The sequence below is a fragment of the Ahaetulla prasina genome, chromosome 3 (assembly GCF_028640845.1).
Source record: "Ahaetulla prasina isolate Xishuangbanna chromosome 3, ASM2864084v1, whole genome shotgun sequence".
NCBI lineage: Eukaryota > Metazoa > Chordata > Lepidosauria > Squamata > Colubridae > Ahaetulla > Ahaetulla prasina.
Window position 1 is genome coordinate 180,209,414 of NC_080541.1, and position 13,666 is coordinate 180,223,079.

The 13,666-nt window shown below is 38.3% G+C and overlaps 1 protein-coding gene across 5 annotated transcripts in view; it reads right to left on the bottom strand.

The window, feature by feature from the left end:
• The window catches only part of CELSR2 (cadherin EGF LAG seven-pass G-type receptor 2), a 135,590-nt gene that overhangs the window by 24,890 nt on the left and 97,034 nt on the right, over window positions 1-13,666 (bottom strand). For all 5 annotated transcript variants that reach the window (XM_058176260.1, XM_058176258.1, XM_058176259.1 and 2 more), the window contains exons 18-28: window positions 10,454-10,663; window positions 9,463-9,646; window positions 7,094-7,237; window positions 5,548-5,731; window positions 4,633-4,800; window positions 4,375-4,501; window positions 3,856-4,056; window positions 3,327-3,501; window positions 2,539-2,651; window positions 1,796-1,875; window positions 1,265-1,391 (exon numbers count right to left, since the gene is read on the bottom strand). In XM_058176260.1, the coding sequence (XP_058032243.1) occupies window positions 1,265-1,391; window positions 1,796-1,875; window positions 2,539-2,651; window positions 3,327-3,501; window positions 3,856-4,056; window positions 4,375-4,501; window positions 4,633-4,800; window positions 5,548-5,731; window positions 7,094-7,237; window positions 9,463-9,646; window positions 10,454-10,663 (1,713 nt within the window). The remainder of the gene's footprint in view (window positions 1-1,264; window positions 1,392-1,795; window positions 1,876-2,538; window positions 2,652-3,326; window positions 3,502-3,855; window positions 4,057-4,374; window positions 4,502-4,632; window positions 4,801-5,547; window positions 5,732-7,093; window positions 7,238-9,462; window positions 9,647-10,453; window positions 10,664-13,666) is intronic.

The window sequence follows — 13,666 nt, forward strand, 5'->3', positions numbered from 1 at the left end:
CAACCTCATGGCTCCCAAGCTTCATAATGCTTATTTGTTTCTTAGACTTATATCTTGCTCTTCCTTCAAGAGCTCAAAGCAGCCAAGATCTCTATGGAGATCTCTTCACTGTATCTTCACAATAGCAATGCTGTGAGACAGGTTGTGCTGAGAGAGAGAATGACTAGTCCAAAGTCATTTCCATGCTAAAGGGGTTCTTAGACCCCCCTAGTACTGGTCCAGCAATTTAATCATTGTATCATGCTGGGTTTCCAAAGTATTATAGTAAGGGAAAGCCAGTAGCCTAATCTGCAGGTTTGTTTTCTATTTTCAAACCTACACAGTCTTTACTATTTTTGTTTCATATATTTCTTCCCACTCATAAGCTGTAATTTTTTTCTTCTTAGAAATTGCAAAAGGTTGTATTAAATTCTTTAAGATTTGACTGGGGTTTACCTATTCCTACACCAAGAATAATTGCTGCTTTTATTAATAAGACTTTCTCTAGTAGATGTTACCTTGGGAAAATAACAGTAGTTGTAAAAAAGAAAAATGTTCTTTTTGCATGTTTTTATTATGACTTAGAGAGCAATAGTTTTGGTCAAAATCCTATTTTAAATCATCATTTCCTAATTATTTAGTGAATCAGATCTCTAACCCAGCAGTAAAGTATGAACCTATTTGAAATCTATACACAGCCAAGTATTTGGAGCAACAAAGGGAAGTTTAAAAAAAACCACCCCTATTTCTATATATATTAAGGGAAATTGAAATCCTGCTTTTCCATAGGACTCAATCATTTTGAGAGCCAAAGAGCTCAAGAATATAAGGACTGATTTATTTCAAAGGTCTAAAACATGTGGTCCAAATATTTGATAAATTGTTTATGTTTCTCATTACAGTTATGTTTCCAGAACTCTTTCATCTTTTAAAAGATCCCAACCCACTGAAAAAACTAGCTCTTCTTCCCTTCCTAATTGGAAAGCGCTTGATGTGCCTCATGATCAATAAAATCTGCATGCCCCCTGCTACAATTGCCAAACAGAGGTCAATCATACTCAAAAAGCCACATGAAATTCTAAAAAAATCAATTTTGGCCTGATTCTTCAATTTCTATTGTATGAAATTGAGATAAATGAGTTCTTGGAAAAAAGGGAAAATAGTGAAAACAAAATTGAATTGGGGGACTTGATAACAGCTCAATATTATTGAACAAATGTTGACTGACCTGGGGAGATTCCCTACCAATGTGTGCTATTGTGCTATGTCCTGATACCAAAATTACCTGGAAGCAATTGAAGCCCACAAAGAGATAGTGGAAGAGGATGGCATCACTGTTGATGGATAGCAGAGCCAGCAGCCAGGTGACACTCATGATCAGCAGAGAGCTGAAGCCCGACCGTAGACCAGAGCTATAGTAGAGAAAGAGCGCAGTCAGTGGGGGCTCTCCCACACAACAACCCCCAAGTCTCATGGGTAGAATATGAATAAGCTCTTGATTCTCTTGGCTGACTCTGGGGCATGGCCTCCATTGACTTTGCCATACAACCTAGTTTTGCACCTATATAGGACTGATCCCACAATTCCAACAAAAGTATTGGAAGTTTTGACTATTTGGACACATCAATGCTAAGTCAGAAAATGGAAATCAAGAGACAACACAACTTACTAGGGAGATAAGATGGAGACAATAACAAGGGTGATAACTCAGAGGACAGGCAAAAAAGTAGAAATCACAATGCAGGGACATGGAAGAATAGTTAAATGCTCATAATCATTGAAAAGAGTAGTTGTACATGAACAATGCCAGACTCACACTGTCCCCTTCTTCTCAAAACCTTGCTGTTGAGCCGCACAAGTGGCCTTGGTGGCCAGGACATAGAGGAAGACACTCATCTATAGAATGAAAGAGGGAAAAGTTTAATACTAATTTCTCTCTGGCTAATAGTGCCTCCTTCCAAACCTGAAATATTTTAAATACTGTATCAGTCCCTCTTCCTTGGCAATCCCCTTTCCTGGTTCTTGCAAAGGTCAGTTCTTTTTTTATAAGAGTCTTATAACTAGCAGTAGCACTGATGATGTTACCTAGTTAGGGTAATGAAACGTGTGCAAGAAAGTAAGAAAGCTCAGAGAGCACCAAGGACCCTTCAGTTTTATAACTATTGTATGACTGATTGGGAAATTCATGTAACCCATCATCTGAGGTTCCTGCTGGAGCAAGGGAAGATCTACAATTCTGGGCAATGCTTTTCAGCCTTCCATCTTCAGTCAGTTGACCAAGAAGATTGTTTTCCAAGTTATTCAGAGTGTTTCAGATGGATAAATAAAATGGCAGAACTAGGCAGTCCTTGACATGCTGGATAAATAAAACTAAACCCTTATGTGAAAATAATAGTTGCCATGTCCATCCTAAAAAAACCCTTTCTTTTTTATCATGCTTGTATAAATTATACTTCAGGTAAACCAGGAGTAGTCATATGGAACCAGAGAGCTCTCCTGATAATGTGAAATGTGGGTCTTTTGCCTTTCCTCCCCATATTCCTTTGCTTCTCTACTCACTGCAACAGCAAAAGCAATGGGACCAGCAAAGCTCCAAATCAGGGTATCATAGATGGAGAGCCAACAAAAGTCTGGGTTCCCATATCCTTCAGGATCCAGGCCCACAGCAAGTCCTAAGGAGAATACCAAACAAAACAATCAATAAAGAGGAAACATAACTCCTTAATTGTTTCATCTATTCTATAGCTAGAAGATTGTCACTTAGACAGCAAGTTGGAATTGAACAAACTATGACAGAACAAATTAAGGTTTTGGTTGTCATCTTTAAAGCCCTGCATGGCATGGGTCCAGACTACTTGAGGAACAGTCTCACCCAGATGGGGCTGGCCCAGCCCACCCACGCCAACAGAGGGCGCATACTCCAGATCCCCTCAGCCAAAGAATTTCGACTGGTGGGATCCAGAAGAGCCTTCCTGCCCTCTGGGACATCCTCCTCCCTGAGGTGAGATTGTCTCCCACCCTCCTGACTTTTTGTAAGAGCCTTAAGACCTGGTCCTGCCAGATGGCTCTCCCAAAGGGAGACCTTCACATTGGAGGTGGTGGACCAATTAAAACCTAATTCTAAACCTCCCCCTCCCCAATGCATCCAGTTCCCTCCTTTGCCATCTTGTGTTCATGGTTTTATCTGCTTTGTTTTTTGCTTTGTTATAATTGATTATTTTAATGTTTTTATGTTGTAAGCCGCCCAGAGTCATTGGGCATGAGAGGGCCAGCAAAGAAATGAATGAATGAATGAATGGCCATGTAATCTGTATGCCAGATTATATGAAGTTTAGCGCAGGCCTCACCTGTGATGAATGCTGGCACACCCCATCCGACCATATAATAGAAGCGCATCGGGCCATAGTTGATGTCTCGCACTTCACTCAACATGCGGTAAATATGCAATGCTTCTAACAATGCCCAGGCAAAGGCACACATGTACAGAAAGTGCAACAGGATGGCAATGACGGTACAGGCAAACTATCATGGAAAGAGACAAAAGAGCAGGATTAGAAACCTGTTCCAAATGTACACAAAACCTGAAATGTAATGAACTATTTCCCTGTATATTCGGAATTCAGATAGGATATTTTCCAGGACCTCCTGCTATTAATTTAAGGAAGTTTTCTTGGCTCTCAAATGCACCCAAACAAAGAAGGATAGATAATAGATAACCCTGTGTGGTTTGTTGAGAAGAAGTGGGGTGTCTGTCTGACTGTACATTAGCAATAGATAGTAATTATTATATTGATACTTAGTAGATGTGACTCATGACTATGAGCTTAATCTTTTTAGCAGAGTTTTTTTTTCTTTCCCACCCATACAGATACTTACTGGCAGATCAGCCTGGTTGATGCCCAGTAGGAAGACGAGTTCAGAAAAAAATAGCGCAATCACTAGGTTCTTGCGGATGCTTTGTTGATTGGATCGCAGAGTTCGCAATCCAGCCAGGAAGAGGAAAGTAAGCAGGAGGCTGCCCAGTGTCACAGCAATGGAGATATATGTGATCGTCTTCAGGGGTAGAATCTCACCATTCTGGGAGGAACAGAGAATTTATTAATGGATACCCATGCATCTTATTGTTTGGTCTGCCTAAAAGCAAGAGCAATTTGACAGTGGAATCAATTATTACCCTTTATTAAATGTGTTCAAACAGAGGCTAGATAACTATTTGTTTTGAGATCCAACAGTGAGTAGGAGGCGTACTTGATCGCCCAAAGAGTGTTCTCAGCCCTATGAGTCTATCATCCCTAAGGAGACAAAACCTAACTTCTGCTACTATGTTATGCTCCCTTCAGAATTCTCCCTTGCCCTGTTCTCCTATCCTCAAAGTAGTGTCCTTATTTTTCTCACCTCTCTGCGGGAAATGTCCATCAGCACAGCAAAACTTGTCATATGATTACACTGGCAGCTGACATGAGTTTCATTCCTGAAGACAACTTCACAGCCTTTAGCTGACCAGCCACCAGTCCCACTGACCCTGAAAAACAGCAAAGTCAAGATTGCACTGTCAGCCTGAGGACTCCTGCCCCACTTCTCCCAATATCTATTGTTCCCTCCCTGTTCGTTATATGGCAGTCCCAGCCATTTTGTATGGGAAATAGATCTCACAGGATGGAGTGGTTCCAGAAGACACAAATAGGCTTGGTCCGCTCCTCAGTTTCCAACATCCGAAATTGCACAGTGATGGGTTTCTCAAGGGCGCGTTGCATCAATGCGTCATTGTCATGGATGCTGATGCTCACCACTGGGGTGTTGATGATAGGACGCTTGGGGACTCTGTGGTGACATCAGTGCATTTATTTAGTCATACATTCATCAATTCAATCATTCAATTTTTATAGCTGCTCAACTTAGCCAAGTGGCTTACAATTCTAAAATTATAAAACAATTAAAAAGCATTAAAACAATAAAAACATCCACAAAGTAAGTACAAACAGCAGCCGTGATGATTAATCAACTTATAGTATAGCCAAATGGCAGGACCCTAAACCTGTAAATCAATAAAATGTATTTACTTAAATCACTATTTCCCCTCTGTAAAGTTGAATTCTGCTTACCATCATATACACCCCTCCCCATTTACTGCTTTTAGACATTTGCTAGGTCTTAAAAAATAAAATAAAATCTCTTTCAAATCAAGCTTGGCTCTTGGACATTTAATGATTACATTGATATCCTTCTTTTTTAAGCAACAGTACAGATGGAGCTTTGCAATTGCTTCAGGGGATATTTTTTCAACTTCCCAGTCTGGGGATTCTCTAGTGGTCCCTCATCCAAGTAAATACTAGCCAGAATATGCCCTGCTTAGCTTCTTAATCGAGACAAAATCAGCCAGGTAAATAAAAACAACCATTTTGTGGATCAGACAGTCATGAAGCTGTTGGGAGTTTCAACAACCCTTTCAATAAACAACATGGAGAACCCCAAAGAAGAATTGGAATAAAAGACAAACATTGAGTATCTTAAAAATTTCTATCCCTCCTACTAATACTTCTGTGCATTGAGGTTCAATGCAGATGTTACCTTAGACTCCTTTTATCTGTGTCATACTGCTCTGGAAGCAGACTTGCCAGGTTGCGGTAGATGATCACACTGGCAATGGCCTGGCCTTCACTTAGATCTGGATGTCTCTTCTGTCTTGTCATAAGGGCATGTTCTTCTTCCTCACTGGTGCCTGGCAAATGCTTGGCACTGGCCACCGAAGATTCTGAAAAGTGAACATGAAACATGGAGCCACATTTTATTTTGCTAGAGCAACAGGATAAACAAGGTTTTCATTAATATTTATTTATTTCCAATATTTGTAGTCTGCTTGTTTGTAGAAACAAAAAAGAAGCTAACGTTTTTCAGGAGATGTGGAGATTTTTCATGAAAAGATTGGACAACAATTTATTCAAGATGGTATAAGGTCTCCTGCCCTGGGGTTGGACTGGAAGATCTCCAAGGTCCCTTCCAGCCCTATGACTCTATGTCTATGTTTATGCCTATGTTTTATGAACTTATTTCAGTAAATAATTAGATCACCATTAAGCCATCATGACATGTTCCCTATTTCTATAAGACCACCATTTTCCCTAACAAGTGATTAGGAGCTTTCTGCATACTAGAGCCATCTCAATTCTCCTGGCTTGCCTGTTACTTGAAACTTCAACTTAATTGTTTTTGTCTTGCCCCTTTCTTGCCTGGCCCAACAAAGACACTATTAAATTACTTCTTACATCATTCTGATCTACAGGGCTAGTCCTACTATTTTTCTTTTTAGACTGATTATTTTGATAACATCCATATTCCTATTTGTCAGGGCCCGAAGTTGTCCTTCATGGCAAAGATATCCTCTTCCCATTCCCTCACACATAGAAAATAAAATTCTTTGGAACTGACATGCTGTATAAGAGGAAATGAAATATTAAAAAGACTTCTTTATTTTGATCTCTGTTTTCCATTTCAGTTGGAAAAAGCTACCGATAGCTTTTTATGAAGATAATAGATAATAGGAATTCCTCTTCATGTGCATTTTACTCTTGATCATGGCATTCAGTACTGATTTGCAGTGATCATCCAATGCATTCCAGAAAACCACAAAGCCTCAAAATAAATCTATGTCTGTTACATAACACAAACAGCTAATTCATCAGAAAACAAGGTGGTAAGGATAGAATGGATGGGTTTCCACGTTGCACTAAGCCATAATGTAATTTATTTTAGTGTATTGCCAGGTCTGCTGTATTCAGTGACATTTGGTAAGTACTCTACAGCTTAGCTTACTGAATAAAACCCAGTCATTTAAGAGTTTAGGAAGTGTCATATAATAAGACTTCAGGAAAAGGCTAATTGGTTAAAGAAAAGATCTAATCAGCTCAACCTTGTGCATTCTGACATAGTCAGGATATTATAAATGATATGTATACGTGATAATGCTTCTTCTACTGCTCATGCCCCAGATGAAAGAGCCTGGACAGTAAAAAAAAAAAAATTGGTTGTATTGCCAAAGAGGGATTGTATCAATCGATTGCTCTTCTTTGTCTCTTTTACAATACCAGGAATTTTCACCCCCATGCCCAAAACTCACGTTTGCCTTCTGGAGCCTTGAATACACTTTCAGGCAGGATGACAGTAGTTTCTATGTCAGCTGGTTTCTCACCACGGAGTGTCTCATAGTGGGGCAGTTTGGCACCAGCAAAGTTCATTTTCTCTAACCTCACCACTGAAATAACTGCCAATGTAAGACACAGATAGATAGAGACCCACATATACACACACAAGCATGAAGCATCAAGCCAACTGAATAGTAGTGTCCAGTGGGATTTTTTACTTATAACTCTTTCATTCAGACTTGGATGTTCTTGAGTGGGCATTTATGTCCCTTTCATTTATCTCCACATACTGTCATAAATCCTAACTATATGTCCAGACCAAAGCAACAGACAAACACATTAACTTTCAAATCATCTCGTAATGGCAAAAAATAAAACATTATTTCCAGAATATGCCCACTTATCATCAATTGGTATAATGAAATATTTTTGCACAAAGCAGGGAAGGACACTCGCAATAACTAATAATTTTGTTGTTGCTGCTGCTGCTTAATTACTATGTTAAATAAATTTGTGGAGGAATCACAAAGTTACTTTATACAATGCCACCACACCAGTATACCCAGTGATATCCCTGGAGGTGCTGTGTTTGACAGTAAGGCTAACATGGACTTACAACCCACTTGTGTTCATTTAGCCATGCTAATATCACTCTGAATGAGGGGAATGAGGGGAATCACTGCCCCATATTCTAGACCAGGGCTGTCAAATGTGGCCCTTGGGCCCAGATCTAAGCACCCAAGGACCAGATGTGGCCCTTGGGTGCTTAGATCTGGCCCACAAGGCCACCCTGGAAACAGCAAAGGACCGGCCCGCAGTGCCTCTGCCAGTGAAAATGGAGCTTGAGAGCCCCTTTTTGCTGGCAGAGTGCTTGGGCCTCCACAGGTGCCCCCGATATGAGTGACACTGAGCTGGCCACGCCCACCCTGGCCACACGCACCCCAGTCCCTCAAGGTCAAACACAACCCTTATGTGGCCCTCAATGAAATCGAGTTTGACACCCCTGTTCTAGACAGTAATTAAACTAAATAAAATTAAGAAACCTCATTTCAGCTCCCTATCGTTAATTTGCAGGTAACATTCTAAGCATGTCTTGGATTTATTGGACATTTATGGGGATATTATAAGAAAAGAGCTATAATGCCTGTTTTAAAATATCATGTTCGATATTTAGCTAAATAATTGATTTAAATCCTTTTGATAAATAAATTTTTATTTCTACCACAATTTCTTAATCAAGGTAACATTTAGAGCAAATTATTGTTGATTATTCAAATATAAGGACTTATAGAAACTGGTAGCAAGCATCATTTTAAGAGAAATAGCCTCTTACTCCCAAATTTGCAAGAGAATATCTTTTCCAAGATGGAGCCTGCCACAAAACACACATAGGTGCTTCAGCTGTATATAACCACAAATACCTCTTTCATTGAATTGATTGAAATCCCATTGCTCAGCTTGGAAAACAGCTGCTCACTTAACATCTTTCCAGTTTAACCCCGAGACTTCCTGGGAGGAATGGTCCAAGGTACCTACCGGTACTTGTGGCTTGACCATTAATGATCCCTCTACCAAAGCACCTGGTTGTGATTCTGAAAGAAATGCCTCTGCCCTGTATTAATGGGAATGGAAAGATTCCCCTTCTTGGGATTGAGGTGCTGATATGCAAAGTGATATGCATATTGTGCAAGATTGTTCACGACATGCATTATTTGGTTTCTTGAAGCAACACCAGGGGAGATTGCCTGGATAGCTAAATTGGACATCCAGTTTTGAGGTCACTGCCATACCCCCAGAGAAGTGTTACTATAATTATGGGACTGTGTATATATGCTTACTTCTCTTCTGTCATGTTTTCATCATACACTAAATAATAATAATCAAGTCTTTCATTTATCATTATGGTTATTCACATGCAGATTAATCTACTGTAAGTACAGTGGTACCTTGATATTCATCCTTAATTGGTCCTTGGAGGAGAGATGAGTACCAAAAACGATGAGTACCAAACAATTTTTTCCATAAGAAATAATGTAATGAGTCACAAGGCAGCCGAGACCAACAAGTTCTAGCTTGTGCATTGAGTACCAAACAAATAATGAGTACTAGAGGAAAAAATTCATGTCAAAATGCATTGAGTATCAAATTTGATGAGTTTCAAAGCAGTTGAGTACCAAGTACCAAGGTACTCAAGTGCTTTGAAACTCATCAAATTTGGTACTCAACACATTTTGACATGAATTTTGCGAACCAATGTACTCAACTGTATAATTATCTAAAATGCATAGAATTGAGCAACTGCTATTTTGCTAATTAGTAGACCTTATTATTATTATTCTCTCACCAATGTTGGGTGTGATGATGGTAAACGGGTTCAAGTATGTCTTGCGCATGTTCTGGGCCAGAATGCTTGCATAGTCCTCAAAATGTCTGAGCAGCTGTGCTGTGCCACCTTCTGTCTGTTGGATCAGTTCCCAATGATGCTTGTTGCTGTTGTCCAGTAAAGCACTGCCTACCTTAAGCAAATTCTGTAGGACACAAAAAAGAATATGAGACAGCTAGGAGTAGCTTCTGATAACAAATCTAAAGTAACAGCTTGCTTCAAGAGGAAAGACTGGTATCCAGGAAGACCAAAAAAGTTACAGGAATCAATGGCAAAAGAATATTCATTGCTGGTATTTCTCGCAGGAAACATTTGTTTACAATACGTGTGTGCCTTTTAACAAACCACATTTATTAAGAAAATAATCTTCGCTGGAGAACTAACTTGGCCTTTGGATTTATATAGATTATGCTGTAGCATTTATTTTTATTGATTTTATTTCTATTTAAAATACCTGTAGATAAAATTTTAATCATTTAGGATGAAGCCTAATTTGCCAGTTGTCATTCCTTCCACAATGCTCAGCTGAGCTAAACAGATCTATTCTTCCCATAAGCTATGAGTGAAACCACCAAATAATTTGTTTCTCTTAAAACGGGTGTCAAACTCATGGCCTGCAGGCCAGATTTCACACGCACTGGCCACGTCCACCCCCAGTTTAGCAAAGAGGAAAAAAGTCATGATACATCCCATGACGATGATGTGACGACACGAGTTTCACACCCCTTTCTTAAGAGATGCAACAGAATATCTGCCACTTCTCTTCCACTAAGCCATGTAGTGCTCTACATATTCCCATGCTGTTAAGAGTGACCAACCTAGTATCATCAGATCAAATCAACGTCTGGTATCATCAAAGAAACTCTGGTTCTCAAACTTGCTTGCCTGCTTAAAAAGGTGTGTGCTGCTCACAAGATTTTTATTTCATATAAACCTAAGCCGATGGGCTTACCTCAGTGAAGTGAACATCCTGGGTAGCAGCCAAGCCAAAGCCTTCTTGGCTGCTTTCATGCTTCAGAAGTTGAGCTAAAAGCTGAAAAGCCACTTTGACATCACTGCCAAAGAAATTCTCAGTGTTTTGTGTAGCGTTGCGAAGCTGGAGAGCGACCCGCTGAGACTGCTCTGTATCCAAAAATGATTCATTCCGCAGCAATTTTTCTGCCTGTTCCACAGGAAAAATTAAGATATTTTGCAAAGGTGCTTCAACAAAACAAGGTAAATTAACCAAACATAGATTCTACTGGACAATTTTTTTCAGAAGTTTTCCTTTCTGAAATTTTTTTGGTGATAATGATAGACCCCTTCAAACGGAACACAAATATAATTTCAGAATGACTGTATCACGTAGGAATCTTGAGAAATATTTTTATGTTCTCTTTTAATTATTATGTCTTTAATTGCATAATGTTTCCAATATGCTGCATGAGTTCAACAGGGCTAAAAAAATTGCTGCTGATTTTCATTAGTAGTCAGTGTCTGATGCAACTTGTGGCAATGTCCAACAGTTGTCAGTCAGCATTGATGGATTCCAGTTGTCCTGATACCATTTTTCCATTGTAGCAATGGCTTGTGAAACCTTTTGCTACATTCATCATTGATAGATTTTCAGGATAGAAGCCTAAGTGTGAAAGCAGAAAATGAATCTTCAGTGACATGTTGCACTTATTTATTTATTTATTTATTTATTTAATCATATTTATATACCGCCCTATCTCCCGAAGGACTCAGGGCGGTTCACAGGCTTCATAATCTTATATGTTGTAAGAAATCTGTCAACCAGCTGAATGTAGTTTGATGCTCTATAGTTGCTAAGAAAATTCTCAACTACATCCTTGAATGCTTTCCAGGTGATTTTCTCTGGCTCTATTAACGGATCCCTGAACTGCTTGTCATTGGTGATGTGTCTGATCTGTAGACCAACAAAAATGCCTTCCTTAAAAGATATTTGAATGAATTTATACATTCGGATCAAAATGGATTTCTGCCTAAAAGACAAATTAGGAATAATATGAGAGTAGTCTTGGATACTTTAGAATATTATGAGGCTCATCCCGAAAACAGATGGCGTTGATCTTTTTAGACGCACAAAAAGCATTTGACAACATTAATTGGCATTTTATCTTCCTACAATTGAAGCAAATGGGCTTTGGTGAAAGATTTATTAAAGCAATAGAAACTATATACTATAAACAATCAGCTAAGATAATGATAAACAGTGAATTGATGGATGCGATTCAAATTGGAAAAGGTTCAAGACAAGGCTGTCCACTGTCACCGCTGCTGTTTGTGTTGACCTTGGAAGTATTGAATAAAAATATTAGAGAGGAAAGGGGAATAAAAGGCGTGAAAATCCAGAAGGAAGAATACAAACTTCAAGCTTTTGCTGATGATTCGGTTTTTATTATTGAGGATCCTTTGGAATCTATAATTTGTTTGCTAGAAAGAATTGATGAATGTGGGAAAGTGGCAGGCTTGAAAATTAATAGAGACAAAATGAAAATTTTGATCAAAATATGTTGATGAAGCAAAAAAAAGAGTTGGTAGAATATTCTGGGATGCAGATTGCAAATAAAGTTAAATATTTGAGGATATATCTTACTCCAAGGTGTAGCACTTTAAAAGAAAATAACTATGGTAAACTCAAACAGCAGATTGTGGCGGATTTGACTAAGTGGGAACATCTACAATTGTCTTTGTTGGGAAGAATATCAACAATTAAGATGAATATATTACCTAGAATTCTGTATTTGTTCCAGACTATACCTATTAAATTGACCAGAGGGTACTTTGAGGAGCTGAATAAAGCAATGCTGTAAGTATATTTGGCAAGGGAAAAAAGCAAGGATAAAAATAAAATTATTACAAGATAAGAGAGTTAGAGGCGGTTTTGGGCTACCCAATTGGGAACTATTATCAAGCAGCGAATATGATGTGGATTAAAGAATGGATAACCCTAAAAATAATAGACTATTAACTCTGGAAGGACATGATTTGTTGTTGGGATGGCACACCTTTTTATGGTATGGACAAGCTAAATCAAAGGGCTATTTTAGAAGACATATAGTCAGAGAAACGTTGTTATTAAATTGGGAAAAGATTAAGAAAAGTCACTTCTTTAAAATTCCAATGCAGATTTCACCCATTGAGGCATTCTCTTACTCAATAACATTTAAAAAGGAACATATTGTTAGATATAATGAATTGTTGAATGAAAAGGGTGAGTTAAAATCCAAATTAGAATTAGAGGCAGAGGGTATAACAATGAATTGGTTTGCATACTTGTAAATACAATCCAGATATGATAATGATGTTAAAACAGAAGGCTTTCATAATAACCTAATGAGTTTTGATGAGATTTAACGGGTCCAGATGACAACCTGATAAAGAAACTGTATGGATACTTACTAGAGGTGAAGTTAGAGGAAGAACAGGTTAAAGAGACAATGATTGCTTGGGGGAGGAATTTTGGTCATAGGATAGATCTAGATGACTGGCAGAAATTGTGGATGTATAATTATAAAATGACGATGTCGACAGCATTTAAAGATAACTTGTATAAGATGTTTTACAGGTGGCATCTACCCCCGACAAGAATTGTTAGAATGTCTAAGAACAAATCTGAAAAATGTTTGAAATGTCATCAGATACCTGGATCGTATTACCACATGTGGTGGACATGCATTGGAGCTAAAAGATATTGGACTAAAATACACACGTGGTTGGAAAAAAAGCATATTGACTTTAAGCCAGAAATCTTTCTGTTGGGAATTATACTGGAGATATATACTAGAGATATAAAATATTTGATTGTGAATATTACTACAGCAGCTAGGATTGTATTTGCAAAAAATTGGAAAAATGGAAAGTTACCCTTGCAAGATGAAATAATTAGAAAAATGTTGGAATGTGCAGAGATGAGTAAATTAACATTTGAAATTAGAGAACAAGAAGATAAACAATATTATAAAATATGGGATTTATTCTATAATTGGTTAAATGGAAAGATATGTTAGGAAAAATGAGTATAAGATAAATGTATGGAAGAGATGATTATTTTGTGAATGCACAGGAAGATTTAGCTAGCAGTGTGCAGCTGCTGCTAAAAAAGCCAACACAGTTCTGGGCTGCATAAACAGAGGGATAGAATCAAGATCACGTGAAGTGT